Genomic DNA, 23,109 nt, shown 5'->3' on the forward strand with positions numbered 1-23,109 from the left:
TTATCATTTATTATCTCTTAATATTAGATTTATCATTATCAATGAAACTAACTTCATATCTTTATTTTTAAAATTTTAACGGATATAATTTTTTATATGAAAGTTTAATTTATAATATTAAATGTATTGAAGAAAAAATATATTAAAATGCTACTTATGCTTATTATTATATAGAGAATTAGTAGTTAGGTGGTGTAATTTTGTCTTAACCCTATTAGGATTTTATATCTTCATCTTATTATATCTCTAAAATTAAATATATCATAATGATAATTTTATATATTTCATTTTTAAAAATTATAGTCTATATTTAATATTATTATTAATCTATAATAATAAATTATAGTTTAAATGAATTTCTATTCATTGATGAATCCATCTATTAACATTCAAAACCAAATTCATTCATTTGACACTAGAGAAAAACATATATATATATTGACAATAAATAAGTTTTATATATTATCATTGTATCATCTAATATTTATATTTAATTATCATTGACTCTTCAAATAAGTTAATTTAAATGAATGATATATGATATATTAGATGTATATAAATTTTTATATGACACTAAGGCAAATTGTACGTCTTAAAACTTTAATATTAATAAATGATACTCTTTTGTTAATGCGTGTTTGCACTTTGCATGCCCAAACAAGTTTACGTAACTAAAAATCATAGCTACATTTATGCAGTGCCAGCTACTTTTATGCAGTGCATTGCATTTCTGTTTTGGATGAGTGATAAATAATTAAATAAATAAATAAAATTCTTTGTAGTTTCTTATTAACTTGTTTTCGTTGTTTGTCATAGTTATTTAGAGTTTAAGCAGCCGACAGTGGTACATGGAAGGATGTGTGGGCTCCATGGACATGTTGACTCTAGATTTTAAAATAATCAAAGGAAAAGATAGCTCATGTGGTGCTTATTAATTTCAGAGTAAAATAAAAACAACATGTGTAATCTCATCCATGTTTACCAAGAAGATATTAGTCTAATGATTCATGTAATCTACTCATTTGATATACATTTTGAGACAATTTTGGTAGGATGACTTTCCTTAACTAAATTAGTAATTCATTTTGGGACCTTAGTTTTATCTCTCATGGGGAGAGGTGAAAACTATTTGTGATTTGGTGTCTTGGGGATCATAATTGTTCCTTATGTGTTAACTTATGAGGTTTCCATTATACCCTATTGGCCAACTGTTTAAGTATCCACCCATTAAGCTCATATTCGTTATCAATTTCAGAAGTCTTTTTTGGTTTTCATCAATTAGATCACTTATTTTTGTAACCCTGAAATAAATAACCAATATAATTATATTAAATATATGATATTCACCTTAATTATAATTTGATAGGATATTCTTAGCTATTGGGGGAAAAAACTTAGGTCACTTCCTTCATTTTGATCCCAAAATATTTTCTATCCCGTCACTTTACTATTTTATGCAATTACCAAAGCAACTACATTCCTAAACGAGTGTGGCCATTCGTGCAATCATATTTATAGATAGGTAAACACGTACACAAAGTATTTGTTAATATGTAATTTAATTAATATTTTGGCTTATATCCCTTGTTTCTCTTTTGTTGATTGAGTGTAATACATTTACACACCTAATATAAATATTTATATACAATTATTATATTATTCTTTATATTTTAATTTACTTTTTTTGAAGAATCAATAATAATTAGATATGAATGATACAATAATAATAGATAAAATTCATATATTGTTATTTCATACATGTTTTTCTCTAGTTCATTATTCAATGAAACATCTTGTTAATAAATGTTTGTTACATCTTGTTAATAAATGTTTTTTTTTTCATTATACACGGAAGAAAACCCTCAGCAAGGAATTGAACATAGTTGATTATTCAAGGAAATAGTTTTACACATTTTTTTACGTAGCTTCCATAATATCATTTAATAGTAAAAAAAAATCTATATTGAAAATTTTCGAAGTGAAATCAATAAATTTTGCAAGTTTCTGGTGCTTGGTGTTCATAGGGTTGAAGGGAGTTTTAGAAAGAAGAAGATGAGGTGAAATGAGAATAAGAGAAATAGACGAAAATGGAGGTGCATTTTTTATATTTATTTGTAGTATAATTCATGAATGTGTAGTTTTGTCGGTAAGAACATGTTAAAGGTATATTAAGTATTTTAATTATCTGTTTTTTTTGGTATACTAAAGTTTTATCCTCTCATAGTTGGGCATGAACTATTTTTAGTCGTAAAAATTACCAAATTGAATTTGTCCTTTTTAATAAATTGTTTTTTATACGCACAACAAGAAATGAATATCTCATATCATATTTAAGCATTCAATTATCTTCCAACAATATGAACTTTATTGGTATTTATTTAAATTATGTATATTTTTATTATGTGCTATGAGCATATATTTAGATTTTAAAATAAGTTCTAATTGTAAAATAATGTATTTACTATATAAAAGGTGATACATCTATATTTTAATGATTCTTTAATCTTTAATACATTTCTACAAGTAGTTAAGCACAAAATGAATAAAATTCGATTGAAAAGTTATTTTATTATTACTAGCGTGTTGACATGCACTATCGTGCCTGTCAACCCGCTTTCCTATCGTTTGTAATGTGTAGTTTGTATTTTATAAATTCAAATATAATTTTTTACGCTAAATTTACGGTTGAATTTATTCAATTGGTCTAATATTCAATTTTTTAAATACACTTTTAAAATAAGAAGATAATAATGATAAAATAAGAAAATAATATTATATGGTTTTTTGGTATAAATAAAAAGATATTGAGGGTAAAATAGGAAAACATAAATTACACCATGATGGGTGGTTATTTTATGTTTTCCCTTTATTAATAGTATAGATAAAATATATGTACTTACCTTTTGGTAGATGATTAAGAAATAACATTTTCAGTCTCACTCGCATGAGACTATAAAATATGGCTTAAGAAGTGAAGTTTTGAGTTATATTTTATTTATTAATCAAAGATATTATTCACCTTATAAATAAGAGTTGATAATTTTTAAAATTCTTGATTTCTCAACAAACAAATGTTATTTTCATGATATTAAACTCTACTTTATTTTAAGATATTAAATTATCTATTAGAAATTAAAAGAGAAAAAATGAATGCATTGTAGTGTATAAGTTTTATACTTATTATTACTAGCGTGTTGACATGCACTGTCGTGCTTGTCAACCCGTTTTCCTATCGTTTGTAATGTATAGTTTGTATTTTATAAATTCAAATATATTTTTTTGCGCTAAATTTACGATTCAATTGGTCTAATATTCAATTTTTTAAATACACTTTTAAAATAAGAAGATAATAAGGATAAAATAAGAAAATAATATTATATGGTTTTTTGGTAAAAATAAAAAGATATTGAGGGCAAAATAGGAAAACACAAATTACACCATGATGGGTGGTTATTTTGTGTTTTCCCTTTATTAATAGTATAGATATAAATATTGTCAATCATTTATATTTAATTAGTATTGACTCTATAAGTAATATAAATGAATTATATATGATATATTAATTATGTAAATATTTTTACACTAGACATATACAAATATTATACTCAAATTAAAATTATATATAAATCTTTAAAAATGGTATACTGCTAGCCCCGAATTACCCAATCATATCATATTACGTGTCCATCTCTACCCGCAAATCTTACTTTAAACGTCTAATAACTTTATAAAGGTTGTGTTAGGGATGACAATAATATTCGTGGTGGTTACCCATTAAAATATATATAATGGGTATACATAAATAGCTTATGGATAGGAGTGGATATCATAATATTCGCCCTGCAGTGCCCACATATTTATAAATTTATTTTTTAATTAAATAATTTATATATATTACATTTTTATTATTATTATTTTATAATTTATATTATCTATTGTCATCCCTAGGTTGTGTTACGTTTGGATTTTCTCATTATAAAACATTTTTCAAATGGATTAAATACACAATACCATTTTCAGTGTATTTTTATTAATCTACTAACCTTGTATGATATCTTCCAATGAAAATAAATCTGCAAATTAATTTTGCAATACAAAATGTTTTATAATACCTTGAAACTTTTTGGTAAACTTATTATACATTTATGCTTTTGTATTGAACATCATAAAAGCATATATCAATACGATCTATAAATGAAGGTTTCCCTTCTGTTGTTGGGATTTATAGAGAATATGATTAAAAAAACCATATAAAAAAACACATCATTCTTAATGAAATTTTTTCACTTTTTTTTGCATTTTTAATTATTACGAGATAGCAAGATCTTAACTTTAAAATGTATAAATATCTTTAGATAAATAAAACTTGTTAATTATATACAAATAGAGTGAAACAGGAAATTAGTAAAGCAACTTTACAATTAGTTAATTATCTACTGACATTTAAAGTTTGAAAAAGACTTTGGCAAGGTAATTGAATAAAGGAATAATTTAAGTGCCATCAACATGTTAAGAACAATGCCTTATCATCCACAAATTTCTCCCACGTCCATTTTTCCTTTAATTGATGGTAATTTTGGCAACACAAGATTGGAGTAATTTCATTTTCATTCTAGATATGAATCCTATCATTTGCATTTCATAGGATTGAAAGACAATATGTTTTGGGTATAGATGAAATGCGTGCTCAATGCAACAAACTAGGGGACAAATAATCAACTTGTGCATTTAATCCTCATTAAGAAGATATTGATAAGAGCTTTAAATATTAGTCCTCTCTAGGTGGTTTAAGTATAAAGTACTTCATCATAATTTATCATAAATTTGAGTAGTTATTAGGTATTAAATATCAACCCACAACCTCCCATAATTTCTATGTTAAGAGAGCTACCTTGTGTTAATTAGGATGGCATTGCAGTTTTTGTCATTAAATATCGACATGTAGTTTTATTTTTCTGATATAAAGTTTGTACATAAATTTCAATAAATTTTTCAATTTGTACCTATAAATTTCTCAAAATTTCTATAAAGAAGTACATTACTTTACTTCAAAGTTTTTAACTTCGCCGCAATATTTTTTTTTTCCATTTTGCATAGTGAAAATTCAATTAGTTGTTAATATAGTGAAATTATACGGTTAAGGAAATGTATCAAATTCAATAAAATTTTGTTCATTTTTATGTTTTATGATTTATGTAACATGTATGTTACAAAATTATTTGTAACTTATGTTACAAAATTAATTACAAAATTATTAGCGATTTGTATGTTACAATGACAAACATAACAACATTGAATATAGTAAAAGGTAAAATTAGAATATAGAAATTATACTTGTACAATTATATTTGTACCTTAATTATGTTTTGACTTTATATATATTAGTATAAAGTATAAATAATATTATTCAATAAAGCTTCCTAATGCATCAGTTCAATTTTTTTATGCTGGAATAAAACAATTTATTAGTAATTATGTTTTTAAATAAAAAAGAAATTAATTGTAGTTATAGATACAAAAGCTTCAAAAAAAGTCTTATAAAAAGGACAAGATAAAGTATATAACATAATAATAAATAACTTTACCTAAATATTTTTATAAAATATATTATATATAACTAACTTGATAAATATATATTGTACAGGAGAGTAAAATTAAACTACAATTATTAGGAGTAACTCAAATAATCCTTAAAGTTATTTTCATTAGTCCATAGTCGAAGACTAATTCCTTTCTGGATCATTAAAGTTAACTTCAACTCTCTCAATAAAGTTTTTCTATACATAGGACGAGGATCGAAACCTTAACAAGGTATTTAAGAAATTAAGTTATTTATAAATTGTGTTGGACTTTATTGATAATTTAATCCTTAATTTTGGAATGACATTGGATTTTTAATTTTAAATCTTGATATTTGAAGTTTTTATTTGAAGAAATTTTTTATTGCACATTCTTTTTATATGCTAGCCTTTTCTCTTGGATGTTAACCAGCTTTATATTTTCATTCAATAAATTTAATATTATAATAATGCAGACATAAATAAAAGTTATATAATATAAATGAAATATGTAACATTTATTATCAGTGATAATGATATATTCAATTTTAGAGATATAATAAATATATAATGTAATATGGCAATATAATTTTTTTAGTGAGAGTAAAGTAGGATAACCCAAAATTATTTCATCTAACTAGTAATTCCTTTTTATAATCAATTGATTCAATAAAAAAATTAATTCCGCCTGAATTTTTTAATTCAATAGATTTAATATTATAAATAAAATAATAGAAAATATACATTATTTTAGGAGTGGAATTTTATATAAGGTGCCAAATCTGTCCATTCTCCTCTTCAACTTATACACAGTCTTCCCTTGTCTTTTAGTGTTAACAAAAATTTAAGAACATTGAAGACGAGGTAAACTTTCATTTGATCAAATAAATTTCCCTTTCAACTTTTATAAGAAGACAAGAAAGAAACAAGTTGATACAAAAGCAACCTTTATTGGTGCTCCTATTAATATCATGAAAAAATAATTCATGCATATAGACAGTGTAATATATTTTGACATTACCCATCATTTATATATTAGGCATCATTAACTTTTACTTAAAGTAACATTCATGAATAATAATTGATATATTGATACTGCAAAAAAAAAACTTTATCCTAAGATTATATATATATTTAACAACCATTTAATTCAAATAACTTGTATATGAATGGCATGATATCCATTACTTGTAAGTTATTTTGTGAACAAGATATTTATAAAAAAATTATTTGTTTACTAGTAATTAAGTTAAGATGAGTTAAGCTCGGAAGGAGCTCAACATAATAAAATTTTGATTGACTTTTTTTTATAATTGAAATTTTATTAAAAAGGGAACAAAATTACAATCATGAATATAAGAAACCAGATACATGGAATAGAATAAAAACCCCAACAAACGTCATAAGAGAACAAATAATACACACCCAACATAAAAGAGGTCTAACAATAACAATTCAAACACAAAATTGGATTAGAGACTCATTCAAACCAAGATATGAATGCCCCTTTGTATCCACATTTGATCCACAAAATTGGATTACATCATTTCGATCTTTCCAAATCAACCAAACTCCAACCATCTAGAGCATAGAACAAATGTCTTTCAAATCACTACCCTTAACTGGTAAGAAATGTTGTAAATAATGAGATTTATCGATTGAAGGCAACACCACCTGACACCCCAACGAGCTATAGAGAAGTTTCCAAAACTGGTAAGCAAAATGGCAAGAGAAAAAAAGATGATATGTTATTTCTAGATGCGCTTGACACCAAACACATAAAAGATCATTACTTGAAAAGTTTTCATCCTTATTGGCTAGATTCCACTTACATGGAATTCTATTCAAAAGAAGTCTTCAAGCTAGAGCATGAATCTTCTGGAGTGCCACAGATTTCCAAACTGAATTCCACATCTTTTTGTCCTATGAACTAGACTCCTCCGCTTGCCAAATAATTTTATAAGCTGACTTGATCGAATAACAATTAGACACATCATATCTCCATATCCATCTGTCTTTTACCCCCTCCTCTAACTTGGTCAAACTCAAAAGCTCCAGAAACTCCTCTAACAAAGGTTTTCCCACTCGAAAGGTTCCATTCTCCAAGGAGTATTTCAAACCCACAACCGCTCCCGCCACATGCCTGACTGCCCAACCATAATTCCATTTTCCGAAACCAAATTATAAAGCCTCTCAAACGAGTCCTTCAAGGGACCTTTCCTCGCCCAAAAATCCGACCAAAATCGAGTGTGACTCTCATTCCCCACCACCTTCTTAAAACCACCCTTCAGCTTCCCAATAATATGATCCGACCCTCCTACGACCTTTTTGAGATCTCCCCACCAAAATGACCTTGAGGACCGTCCAACACCAAACCCATCTCACTCAAAGACGGTCTGAACCCCATACTTCAATTCCAAAACTTTTATCCAAAGAGCCTCTCTCACAACACATCAACTCAATAAGAAAATGACTTTATCTTGATGGTTCAAATTTAGTTCCCTATAAACTCACAATGATGTTCCAGTTCGAAGGCAAAAGAATAAGTATAATTAAGTTAAACAAAAAGGGTGATAAGTGTAATTAAGTTAAACAAAATATGATATATTATGGAAACAAGTACAAATAGTATACGAGTCGATACATTTTCATTATTTTTTGTTCGTTACAATATAGTATAAGAGTGATTTGAACAATATATCCTTAGAATTATTGAAGCATTTTATAATCAACCAAAAATAATGAAAATGTATTGACTCATATAATATTTGGAGTTGTCTCTACAATATATCATATTTTGTTGAGCTTAATTACACTTATTATCTTTTTTGTCTAAAAGATCACACTTATTTATCATGCAGGAGTAGTCAGTATAATGTATATATAAAAATTAAGGGTTTTTGTAGGTGTAAAAGATGAAGTGATTTATATAATTTCACTAAACTCAAGGGGTGTGAGTGTAATTTACTCTAAAAAATACATCAATTATCTTTTTTTAAATCAACAACTATTTCTGTCTATGAATTTCGCTATTTATAAAATTTATCCATTATGAATATGTTTAATAATTACGAGTTTCTAACTAAAACAATGACACAAAATACATAATGACATATTTTTAAACCTTCAACAATTCAACTTCATTCTCTATGTTTATTTGAACAAAAAAATAAATCATTTTCAAGAACTAATGGTGGTTATTTTAGGACTATATATAGATATTCAATTATCAATACATTTGTCATTCTAAAGCATCATAATAAAAACACTTGGGATGATATCCATCAAAATGTCATGACTAAAAATCATAAATAACATGTATCACTTAAAACAACTTCATAATAATTATGAGACAAAAGGATTTATAGAAATGTAATTCCTAGTTAGTTTTAGTTATAGAGATAGAAAGAATTTGAAGTATCTCAAAAGCAAAACGTTTTTTCCTATGAAAGTATCGTAGGTTAATGTTATCCTTACAACGAGATAGTTTCAACATAAAAATACGATACATGATGTAACCCTTCAGCAACATCCAAAATATCAACTCGTCAAGACCAATATCACATTCCCCAACTATTAAGAACCTCAACATATCAAGATCAATATCACATTCCCCAACTAATGGAAACCTTATCCTCTACCATCTCTTGGGCATAAGTGTTGTATGTTATCTGTGTGATAATAACATATAAAAGTATACAATACACTGAAACAAATAGAGAGTAATTTATACACAATATGTGGAATTATATGGAATATAAATATCATAACACATCATAACCAATCATAGCACAAAATAAATAAACCACATAACATTTCTGCAACATGAACTACATTATGTATCCCAACTAGTTCAATACAAATACAACGCATGTGGATACATATTCATCCTTTTAATTTTCAACTCAATCCCCATTATTTTTTAACTCAACTCATCAAGTTCACCTATCAAACTAGATGATTCTCATACCAAGAGCTCTCTTATCGATCTAGATAACTCATAGAGGTGTCAGAATCACTTGGTTAAACATGATTATCATGCCTAAACCGTCACTATACTATCCTACCCATGCAACCCTCAAGGTTTTCACGATGAATCACCATCATTAATCACCCATATTCATTTCCCAAGATATTTCTATCCTGAATATTTACGTTCCACCGCAATCTTCATCTTAACTTAGGTTGTTCTAGCACACAAGATTCTATATTGATCTTATCATAGGGGATAAGCTTGGACATTGTAGTTGTCATCAAGCAATACAGAACAATAACAATTATCACTGAACTTGACACTCCTATTGGAATATCTTGTACGAGATTCCTAACTTCTTTCGCTAAAGTCGAAACGGCATCGTATCCAATATAGCTTAAATAAACCATTGCGACATCGTTGAGTTTCTAAGATAGTTTAGATCATTTAGGTCACAAGATCAAGGTATAAGTATTATAGAAGTTAATTTGTGTTCATTTATGTGTGGCTCTACTATTTCATAAGTTGTGTTTTATCCCTATGTTACTTGAACCTTTTGAACCTAAGTAGCTAAAACCCTTGTTGGATTGAATGTAACACTTTTAATTCATTAAATTCTGATTATCTTTGAGTTTTTGTATTTGCTTAATGATTGCTTTAAGTTTGATCATCTTATTGCATGATTATTGAAAAAATTGCTTAGATGTCTTTTACTTGCATTACTATGAACTTGTATAACTCAACAATCGATACATTTTCTAGACTTAGACTTATATTATTTATCTTATCATGCATTTTACTTTATTAGTATCTAGACATAGTGTCAATCTTGTAATTTTATAATCGTCAAATTAGATGATATAGACTACTAGACATAGAGGGATATTTAACAATTCAAATAACACTAGACTACTAGTGACGATTCTAGGATCTAGAGGCAGGTGTGCAACATAGGTTAAAATTAAAATAATAAATATGATCAATTAAAAAAATGAAAATATTATGTCAAAATTACAAAATTTAAATATATAATAACTTTATTTTATTTATCTAGACTACTAGATATAGAGGTAGATTAAAAAAATATTAGTATAGATCAAGACATTAGCGGCTAATACAATTGAGATGTCGAGTTTAACTCAATTTTGCATGCATGGACTACTAGACAAAGAAATATATTATGCATTGTCATATATAATAACTTTATGAATAAAGTTGTTAGACATAGAGTTTTGTTGTATAAGTTGTTAAGTTGAAAATGAAGCAAAAATAGCAATAACAATCAAGATTTAAATTTTTAATCAATGTAACATGTTTTTATTAACGTGGATAGCATATGAGATATGATTTGGAATAACCAATGTCTAGTAATAAAATATGGTACACTGGTACTCTGTTAAAAAAATCACAACTCTTTTACTTGAGATCTCAACTAGCTCCTTAATGAAATCATGAAAATAGCTGTTAACCCAGAATTAAAGGTCAACTTTCAATTAGTAAAACACTCAATATGTATCCTATAAACCTAAGGCCATTTTTAATGTTAAAAAAACATCAATCAACCATGCTAAACTAATAAATAAATGAATGAACAATGTGGCACTAGAATATATAGATCTTAAATCCTGAGACAAATCAAAAGTTTTAAGATTTGCATTTTTCCTTGCTTGATAGCACAAATTGCATGAGATGCCTAGGTTTCAGTTTCAGGCGAAGTTGATGGTTGCATTACTAGTCACATTCCTTTTTGTGGCACTGGAAGACCCTACACTAGTTTGTTCTTATGGTAATAATTAATTTGTTGATATAATTCAGGTTTGAAATCACTTTTATTGTATAATACATTCATGGTGATATTTTTTTTCCTTCTTGGTCAGGACCTGGAAAAACATTAGCAATAGAATTTGACATGAGGTTTAAATGGTCCAGAAAGATCAATGCTGGAAGAGAAGGTGACAATGATCATGCAAGTTTGGATAGTGATAATAAGGGAGATGTGTTAGAAGGATTCGGATTCACAACCATAAGGTTAAGTTCAAGAAGACGTCCACTACCACCACCACCCGCTCCCATGGGAAATCGACACAAAGTAACTGCGATAGCATTCATTGCGGCTGCTCGGCCTTAGAGTATTCGCCGTCCTCACTAATTTGTCTTTTGTTAGTACTTATTTTCACTTATGGTCTCTCTGTGTACAGATTTATAATTATTCATCATGGTTTAATTATGATGTACATTTTCTCCAATAACATTATGTCTTGCTATGTCTACAAAACATACGTTTGAGCTATGCATACAAAATCTGGAATGTAATACATAGTTATGATACATGCAATGCAAATGTGATTTTATCAAAATAATAAATATGTTTTGGTGTAGCAGATTGAAAATTACGTGTATTACCTATGTTATGTATGAATTAGTATCCTCTCCGTTAACGGAGAGGCAAGTGCTTCAAAAAAGTAAAAAGAAATGCAACTTTAAATTATACATATATCTTTTTTATTACAATAAAATTATATATTTGCCATTAAAAAATATGTATTTGTCTCTCCATCAATGAAGATGATCTTTATTCGTCGGAGGATTTGCACGAAATGCATTAGAAAAACAAATGTGACATTTTGAACATTACCGTAGACTAGAGTACACAACAACTAATAATTAGAAGAGTGTTGTGTTAAAACAGAACAAGGACATACAAATATTGCAAATTTCATTCCATTGTACTTCGTAACTTTATATGCCATGATATATTTTGGGAAGACGATGAAGCCCTCACCAGAACTCACATTCACTGATTTATGTACTTATTTATAATTTGTTTCCATCTACTTCGAACTTCAAACTATGTAGATAAGTTTACACGATTACATGTCTCAAAAAATTCATATCTTCATGTCCCAAATTAATCACATTACAACCAGTAATAAAAAAAATTATTTTCTACTTTTATAATTTTTTTCCTTAATTAATTAGTTTGAGACAGGTGATCTTCGTACATTTGGTTTCTTTCTTCAGCTAACTTGTTTGTTACATCAACTCAAAACCATGATTAATTTGCCAGTTTTTTTTGACAGCTAAGTGCATACAACTACAAGCAATAAACTATTATAAATTTATCTTTGGAGTTATTATTCAACGATTTTAGCTAACCACCATTTTGAGGTATCCTACTTAAAAATTCAGTAATCTCTACAATTTCAAGGCTTGAGCTTTTTCAATATCTCCACTTGATCTTGTACATTGACTTAAGGATAACCATTGCTTAATTTTTTAATGCTGAGACTTGTTGATTCCCCAAACCGCACGATTCTTATTATTAAGACATTATATACATATATACATATTCATTCACCTAGTATACACACTATATAATACAGTATACAGTTTAAGCTGGGATGAAAGTGAATTTGAATCTTGTTGGAGAGTTCATTACCACGTTCGGATTATAATATTTGATAAAAATAAAAATCTAATAGTTTTCATTTTAAATTATTTTTTAATAAAATAATTTTTAAATCACTTTCCAAATGAGTATAGCAAGTATAAATGTCAATCATTAATTCATGATAAAGCTTACTAATTTGCAAACTGGTACTTAGTTCACATGGATGTTAACTAATCCCTAATCGTTAGATCAAAAAATATGGTCACTGACTACCGATTGTACATTTTTTAAAAGTCGTTTAGCCAAAATATGACTATGAAGAAGTTGGGACACCTTATCCCTAGAAGTCGGGAAAGCAAATCACGACTTCAAAAGTTGGTTTTGCATTTTACGACTTCTGTAAAGTACACATTAATGTAGCATAATTAAAGGGTAAGAAAAGGGTAACACGAACAATAACTGAACTAGAAATGTTTTTCTCACGAATGTACTTCTTTTCTCTCCTCTTTTTCATGGTCCATTATGTGCAATAATTCCGAGTCCTCTAATAAGAAATAAACTGAATTGCGTTATTGATGAAGAAGAGATAAATACAAGTGTTACCTACGAGAAGAGAAATGAGAATTGGGACCTACAACTGATGAGTGTAAAGTAAGTGTGAATTTTCTGAACATGTGTCTCTTCTCTCTTTTCTTTTAATATTCAGTTAAAAAACAGAGAGAAAAAATGTACACACTACATTAACTACAATTCATATACGATCTATTAGCTCTTTAAAATATAATACAAATAAATGATAAATAATATACTAACCATATATAAATATTTACAGACAATACATAGATATTACATTACAAAACAAATATTATATGGTTAATTTCATCTCTAGTGTCAATATTATTGCTTAACTTTATCTTGAAGTTTTTATATTATTCCAGTTTGGTTTTTAACACAAAATTAAAAGACAAATTGATTGATGAAACTTCTCAAATTTTGAAGATCTCATTTAGTTTTTATATATTAAGCAAGCAAGTAAACATGATTTTTCCAAGACACCAGAAACCACCGCTTATAGCAAAAAGGAAAACAAATAATAACAAAAACAACAATAACAAAATTAACAGTTGGGAAGTCTTGATTCCTATATCATATTCCTCACAGAAGTCGTACTCCTAAATAACAACTTTTGCACAACATCGTTAGTCAGTCAAGATTAAGATTAAGGACCACTCAATCTCGCAGCTAAGAAAACAGTTCGCATTAATGCGAACTAACTTGCAATTAGCAAGTTAGACACCACCAATAACTAATTCCCTTATCCAACACCACCCTAAACTCTTCGTTTTATCTTCGTTTTATCTGTATGCAATTGAATCGAACTGCGAAACGTAGTTCAATTTCCCAGTTGAGTTCAGTCATTTTCTTGATGAATCATTTATGTTGGGTTCAAACTTTCAGAAACTTAGGAACCATTAGAAATGAACCACAAATTAAAGAAATAAATATTATGAAATAATATTTTATGGTTGTTAATTCTTCATCCAATTTTGTGACTAAAATTATCAATTCCATGTAAATTGTAATGTAATACATGTTACTAAATTTTTATGTTCATATTAGATTATATCTTCTAACTTTAGTGGTATTAAGTTTCAAACTAATATATTATGTATTATTATATGTGCGATAATTAGCTTTCTTCTCTTATCAAATACATTTGAACATTGAATTGATGCAAAAGAAAAAATACAAGAAAATAATTGTAAAAACAAATCATTCAAGAACAGAAATTCAGTTAAATTTATAATTATTGTTCGATTAAACAACTAAAATGCACCAAAAATCAGACTGAACTTTTACAATGCTAAAAGAACCAATCCAAACAAAGTCAGACTACAATTCCAGGAATGTTCAAAGTTGCATTGCTATAGATAAGCACGATTGAATTATTCCACTTGTTAAAAGAATTATTTTGCTATTAAAAACAAATAAAATTGTAAATGAATACGTATTACATGACAGTTTCAAATACCACAACTATTTCAAAAATTAGATTTTCATGTCATCACAATCACTATTAACCTTCACACTACATATTTTTAATTTTAAAGCACAACCCTAAACGATTCGGCAACGAAAAAGGCCAACTTTTATTGCCAACATATTCAAAGATTGCAGAGACACTGATAACATTTCACTTCATTTTCAACAAATAAATGAAAGCTACTTTTGTTACAAAAATTACGAAACCGATATCAAAGAAAAATTATGCGTAAAATGTTGTAATTCAAAGAAAAATTGAAGCCTCGGTCAGCCAGAAATTCACATCAAAATTCTTCAGACGGTAATTCCAATTTAAATAATTCTTCACAGGCTTCGGAAAAAATAAAATGAGATTATAATAATGACAAAATGTAATCGCATAAAACGGCTCCGTGGATCGAATGAATAACAGAATCCACAGATTCCTATCAAAATGCGAAACAAGAAACTCTTGATTTTGGTTCAATCATAGCATCGTTGGTCATAGCAAACATAGCTACCATCGACGTGGCATCGAACCTAATTAAATAACCTAAACAATAATTAATTAAATAAATAAATAAATAACAACCCTCAGATTCCCTTCTCAAATCACACACACAGCGAAGAACCATTGGAACCAAACGAATCTCAGAACTGAATGGCGAATCACAAAACGAACAAATCGAGATGGATTTGACATTAGTTGATGAGAACGATTTTTGGACCGTGATTGCAAGCGCTGGTGTAAAGTGTCATACGGCACTTCCTATCAATTTGGGTTATCTTCCTCATTGGGATGATGAGATTAATGTAAGAATAGTGAAATAAGAAAATAATGGAAAATGAGAACGAGAAGAAGCTACGCCTATTGAGTAGAATATGAAAAATTAGGGTTTGAGAGTGTGATATTTATAGGCATGTTCGCCGTTTGAGGAACAATGAATTGAAAGGAATGTATCAAGATGGATTTTAGGCCACTGTCTAAGCCCTACCCGAACCCGTTACAGATTAAGGCCTGTTTTTAACTTTTATTTATTTATCATTATGAAGCCTATTCCTTAGGCGCATTTGTTTCAAGCTAAATATTTTGAGCAGTGTTGTTAGAACCGGACGGTCCAACCAATCTGACCGCTGACTGGACTTGAAAATGGCTCTGGTTTGCCGTCTTAACCGAATGAGAGTTAGACCGCTTTGAACCGGAAAAAATCCGGTCCGACCATGTTAAACCCGGTTAAACCGGATTAACCCGGGAAGTAAACTGGACAGCTCACTTAAAAATAAAATAAAAATGGGACAATGTTCTAATATTTTGTTTTACTACGGTCCAAAAAAAGATAAAGATGTATTATTTCAATATAATTATTAATTATATAAAGTTTTATATTTATATATAACTATATATTTATAAATAAAAGTTATTAATTATGCACGAAATCACTCGGTCAGACCGGACGATTTAACCAGTTAAACCTAATACGGGACCTCTCCCGGTTTAACGTCCGGCTCAGATTTCATAACACTAATTTAGAGTAATGTGAGTATATATATATATATATTTAGAATAATATATAAAACTTATATATTGATACTACATATGTTTTTTCTCATATATTTATTATTCTAGGAATTATATTATGAAGAATGTTATTACTAGTAATTTCATTCCTATATATGCTAAAATACATCTTCTATTGACATTTATATTTATTGGGAATCTTTATTGACATTCATATGAATAACTTGAAAATGTGTTTGTTTATGATGGATATTCTAAGAAATTAGCAAGCAACATTGGTACAATTGAAAATTCCAAATTTAGATGTAGGAATGAAACTCCAATGTATTCATAAGAATAAGAAAGCAATGAACATGGGAGTTTATTTTCCTTTGTAAATTTTTATATATAGAGAATATTTATTGAGTGTAATATTTATGCATTATCAATGTAAAAATTATACATAATCAGTGTATCATTCACCCTTCATTTGAATTGTTTTTATGAGTCAATGATAATTGAAAATAAACGGAGAATGATATAATAACAATATACATAATTTTCTGACTTGGAAGAAACATGTATATATTATTCTCATGAATATATTTTGTTTATAAACTAAAATTCCCCTTAGGATAAGATGACTACAAGTGGCCTAAATGATAAAGTTGCAACAAATATAATCCATTGATCGTATTTCAAATAGGGAATTGAGAATTGAGATTCATCCCTGGTCCTTTAATCGTAATTCATTGTTAACTTTTTTATTTATAAATAAACCCAATTTCATTGTTAATGAGAAAAGAGTGTTAACTCTAGCCATCATCACTTCTCAATTACTCGCTTCAACTATTGAATCTTTTTTATATTTATTCTTTACTTCATAAACCATCGTTCCCCATTACTCATTCATAATCCCTAATTCCTCATTTCCCATTCAAAATACAAGTATTTTCTAATAAAAGTTAACATGCAAGACCCTTCCTTTTTTATGGGTTTCATCATTTGATGCCAAACAATAGCTTGTACAGTAAGTAAATAATATGCAACGTTAAGATGTACAAAAAGCACATTTTTTCGATTTCTCAAGCCATGTACAGAAATTTGCTCAAGAAACGACTTGAATGATACGCAAACATTTTGCTTCAGATTTTATGAATTGAAAATGCAGCAATGAATACATGAAACTCCCTCAACTATTTATCATAAATGTTTGGGCAATAGTCAGTTTAGCACTAAAACTTTGGGGACAAAGGCTAGTTTCCTATAGGTGGAGGATTTTAAAAAAAATTGAGTGAGAAAAGTATGTGAGCATCAACATCTAAAACCTTGTATATTGTGTTCTTCCAAAATGACTTTATGCTAAGGAAAGATATAAGAATAAACAAATATTATTCAGATAGATCGATGTCTTACATGAGAAGGTAAAGATAAGCCAGGAGAGGAAGCCCTTCTACCCGGCATTGGTAGCTTCACTTGACTACAATAAACAATGAATAAAAGAAATAGAAGTACTGCAAAGAGAAGAGTTGGAGAAGACATGACCTTGACATTCTTTAGAGTTGAAAAAAAACTCTGGGCTTTGTGGCTTGATGTATTCAACCATAGAAATTTCCCTTCAATCAATGCAGCACCTAATGTCCAGGACACATCACCTGGACCAAATACTATTTCTACGTCACCTAGACACAGACCATACTCAATTAATGATGCCATATAAGCCACCTGGAAACAAAATTTTCCAGCATAATTTGGATTGTCTGAAATATTGCTCGAGCCGGTCCATAAATTTGAACATATTTGCTTGCCTGACTCCCAAATTGTTGTTAAGTTGGCTTTTGGGCTTAAGTTTAGCTTGTTGTAGACAAAAAAGAAACCAGATAAAGCATGATAGCGCTTGATTTGGTGTCCAATAGCTGTTAAATTAAGTATACCAGTGCCTGCAAGGTAAATAATGAAACAGAATAAGTTTCGGAGTCATCTTAGGAAAAAAACCCATAACAATCCCTCCCTCTCTCCTATGTTATTTTGGTTGCCGTTGGAAGGGTATGAGGGGGAGGGTTGGAAGTCATCCTGACCGTACAAAAAAAGTGGACTATATGGTAATCATTAAAAGACAATTTCACATTATCAATGTTTGGGAAATAAAAAATTTACTATAAATTTTCCTAGATGAGATTTGTTTTTGCTTTTTTCATTTTAAATTGTTGAGTTTTGTTTTCGGAAGATGACTAATATATAGCAACCAGGCACAAAAAAACTGCACATTTCTTGGTTCATTAAGTGATATCTGCATCCAACATTTGTTGTGCTTAAATCAGTTATAATTTTCAAGTAAACATATATGTTCTACAAACCTAACAAAGACTGGGGAAAAAATAATCAATCCTACAACAATTTAGGTTTATATAAATTCAAAAGAGAAGTGCAATCTAAAAACAAGATCACACCCTTACCTATATCAGAAAATGAACCAGCTCGGCAATTTTTGCCAATGGTTGGAAGTAACACGTTGAAATTGCTTGAGTTCATAGCAGCAGCAGTGGCTACTTTTTTGCATTGCTCCCAATCAGGTTCTCCAATAAGACGTAAAGAATGAACTTCAGTTTTCTTGGTTACAGTATAGTTTTGTACAGAAGTAGATATCAGACAAGGATGTCTAACTTCAGCATTATTTCCGGTTTTTTCCATGCTTTGATTGTTTTTTAGCATAAGAACAGTCCTATCAAATGCTTCATTTAAGCCAAATGCGGGAAAAGAGTATGCAACAATCTGATTTTCAACCGAACCGATATTAGATCTCATCTCATGCACATCATCCACAGCATCATCAACCTCTGCCATGATCTGCAAAGACGAGCCACCCAAATCAAGAACTCCCAAAGTGGGAGAAGAATTGGGAAAATTACCAAAGCTCCCCATTTTGTAATTCAAAGCAACCCAACCATAATAAGCTTCTTCCCTCCCACTCAAAACCCTAACCCAACTCTTCCTATACATAAATGAGTGATCTTTGAGAACAGCCTCAACATCATCCAAAACTCGGTCGGAATCACGGATCGCGAGCCTCCTGAGCCCAGCAGTAGCTAAAACAAAAACCGGAGTCTCACCATGCCTCTCATTTGGTACTACATTTTCTGCCCACACAATCAAAGGCTCCAACTTTTGTCTCACACCGAAAGAATCATTAACAAATTTGTCTAATCCGGGTTCGGTTTGCAAACAGTGATATTGACAAGAATTTTTCCAAAGTGAAGAACCCCTTGTTTCATTGCCAGGATAAGAATGCAGCAAAATTGGTAAATCCCTGTTTGTCACAATTACAGTTTTACCCTCAACCATCCACTCATACACATTCACACGTGTTCCAGTGCTTCCACAATCAACAACTACAGTATAATACGACGACGTATTAACTGCTTTGTAATTTGACTCCAGATGAAAACCTAGTAACAACAATGTTGTGATCAAAATTGATGCACCGATTTTTAAAAGCCATTTGTGCTTGGAGAATCGCTTATCTTTGAAAGTGGATTTTGGGATTTCCATTAAAAATGATCTGATATAAATCTTAGTGCATGATTACAGTGATGGGTGTGAGATGAATTTACCTTTAGAGGCTTAGGTTATGGTGTTGCGGAGAAGTAAGATATGTCAAAAGAATGTTTCTGCTTTGATCTGTTGCGTTTGTTTCAGTACCAACTCTTGTGCCCGCTCTGTCACTCACCGCGCGAGTCTCACAAGATGGGATCGGAGTTGTTGGTGGAGAACAATGTGCTTTGATCTGTTGCGTTTGTTTCAAGCTTCCTAGTCACTACAGTATAGCTTCCTCGTCATCAGATCTAGTGAGATCTTACACTATTAGAACAATAATCAATAGTAATAATGAATTAAGAACATATTATTATGTAGTGGAAGATATGAAATATTATATTTATCACCAATCTACTCTCTTGGAAAATTTTGATATTATATTAGTCATTCAAATATTAAATTTACAATCAACTTATTACTTTAAAGAAATTTATCTTTTATACTTGTCATTTAAATATTAAATTTGTGAGTAGTCTTTTAAGAATATAGTTTTTTTATCAATAATGAACTTCATTAAAAAATGAAAAGTACAGAACGAGTAATACTTCTATCCATAAATACAAAATTAGTTATAAAAAGGCAATTAGATGAATTCAATGTCTAATCCAAAAAAGAGAAATTGAAATTATTACAACAAATTCTTAGAATATTTTAAGGATGTAAGAAAATAAATTCCATCACGACGAAATCTCGAATTTTTAAAAATAATATTGTTCCTCACAATTCATATATACCAAATAATGATGAACCAAAGTTATAACCATGTTTGTTTATTCTTGTTCGTCAACCGCAACAATATCACATGAGTAGAAAAGTTTACCTTGGAATCTTTGTGAAGTATCATGGTAAGACCAAATCTCGAATACACACATTGCCAAACATTGTAAGACTTCGAGCAAGTGAAAAATATATGATTTATTGTTTCGTCATCCTCTCCACATAGAGCACAACACAATAGAACATGTGCTCCTAAGACACCTCGTTGAGCAAGACATAATCTTGTCGGGATTCCACACTAAACATTTTATCTTTGGTGGTACATTACACTTCCATACCTTTTTGAAGTCCACATTGTCGCCTCTCACATCTTATTGAGATATCACATTATAAGCCCTTCTAACTGAGTATTGTCCTCATTTGTCATGAATTCAGCTCCATCCATCCTTTGCGTCTTGATCTGGCATAAAATTCCCAAGTTTTTTTAAGAATTCTTCATTCTCCTCTTGCCCCCAAATGAACAAGTTCCTCCAAGTGAGTTTCCAGGACCACACACTCGTTCCCCCAATTCATTGACAGATGCATCTTTATCAATAGTCACCTGAAACAATCTTTAAAATAAGTTTTTAAGAAAGTCTCCCACTCATAAATCTAACCACAACCTAACATCTCTTCTGAAACCTACTTTCCTTTGAAAGCCATCAATCAACCACCCGCTCCCAACACCTTCTTTTATACTACTAAAATTCTCAGGATGAACTCCTCTTAAAACACTTGAGTTCACTAGCCCCACCACCTCGAAAGATGTCAACCCCATATCCAAATTGTAAAACTTTAGCCCAAAGTGAGTCTCTCTCCAAAAGCACTATTATTCATCTTCATTTACCTAAAAGAGTTAGATTAAACAAAAAATATTTTTTACCTTAACACCTCCAACCTCCTTAAAGCTACACACTTTTTTCCGATTCACCAAATTTAGTTATTAAGGGAGTAACCTGACAACAAATTTAACATTTTCATAGATTAATTTGGTAATTGTAAAATTAAGCTGACGAAATCATAATCTTTTGACAACTAAGTTGATAACACTAAATATAATATGAATTTTAATGTGTTTTTGTCTTTGTCATAAGTTATTTCTGTATAGCATTTAAGTTGATGAAATCATAATGGAAGAAGTTGGTAACACCAAATATAATGATAAATTTTAATGAGAACACCAAATACATTGATCTCTGAAGTTATTTCTGTCATGCCTTTAAGTTTCTACTACTACAAATAAATTTTAATCGTCAAAACATCATTAAAAAGATATTTGGCACATACAAAAATGATCATCTTCTTAATATGAACAATGGTGGGATTATATTCCATCCATAGCACCAATACAATTTCATAAACCAAGAAATATAAACTACTATCCAAACTTTACCATACCTCCTACTTATTTTCTCTATAAATTTACCATACCAATGATGGATGTTTCTTTTTATCTAATTTAAATATATTTTTAACCGATCACAAACAATAATATTATACCTTATGCATCAATAAATGTGTTATCTAGATAGAGTGTCTCTCATTTCATTGGGATAAGATAACTAGAATAATAATATATACTCTTACTATATGTCATTCCTTCAATCCAACTACTAGTAGTGTACCCGTGCACTTGCACGGGTCGTTTCTTTGTTTATGCATAATACAAATATAATATATATATACTTTATAATATCAATAAATCATGTATTGAAACATTATATTTCTCATTCATATAAGTGCAATATTAACATTGATTTTTTATTGTATACGTAGAATATTAATAATTATAAATGTGTTTGTATAAGCATTTATTTGTTGAAAATGTGATTATAGAAAATATTTGATTCTTAAATAACTCAATAAATAAAATTCAAATTGTATTGGATAATATCTCACATCTATATTCTCTATATAAAATTATAAATATAAGGAGTTATTTTTGCATCATATTTTTTGTGAATGCGTATATAAGTATCATATAAAGTCATAAGGATTTTTTAACATATCTCTTAAATGCTTATGTTTTATTTTAGATTAATGTTCATTGTGTATAAATATTTGAATATATTTTTAGCATTCAAATATTGTATAATTAAATGTTATTTATTTGATTATGACAGATATTTTTAGCACTCATAAATTAAAAACACACTAAGTTAGGATATGACAGATATTTTTTCTGATAAATTTAATAAAAAGAGTCTAATAATTGATTTGTTATATTACTAATTAAAATACATATATTTTTCATGAATATATATACCATTGTTATCTTTTAATTAAATAATATAATGATAGTAATTAAATACATGTG

The 23,109-nt window shown here is 28.9% G+C and overlaps 1 protein-coding gene across 2 annotated transcripts; it reads right to left on the reverse strand.

Moving 5' to 3' along the window:
- Positions 17,751–20,239, reverse strand: LOC109362555 (probable apyrase 7). 2 transcript variants are annotated; one of them, XM_019608423.1, is made up of 3 exons: positions 20,054–20,239; positions 18,899–19,831; positions 17,751–18,382 (listed from the first exon to the last, which is right to left on the reverse strand). In XM_019608423.1, the coding sequence occupies exons 2-3, from the start codon at positions 19,782–19,784 to the stop codon at positions 17,838–17,840; spliced, it is 1,431 nt and encodes a 476-aa protein (XP_019463968.1). In that variant the 5' UTR covers positions 19,785–19,831; positions 20,054–20,239; the 3' UTR covers positions 17,751–17,837. The 2 variants fall into 2 exon arrangements, with proteins under 2 accessions (XP_019463968.1, XP_019463960.1); XM_019608415.1 differs by having other exon boundaries at positions 18,899–20,239.

The sequence above is a fragment of the Lupinus angustifolius genome, chromosome LG01 (assembly GCF_001865875.1).
Source record: "Lupinus angustifolius cultivar Tanjil chromosome LG01, LupAngTanjil_v1.0, whole genome shotgun sequence".
Classification (NCBI taxonomy): Eukaryota; Viridiplantae; Streptophyta; class Magnoliopsida; order Fabales; family Fabaceae; genus Lupinus; species Lupinus angustifolius.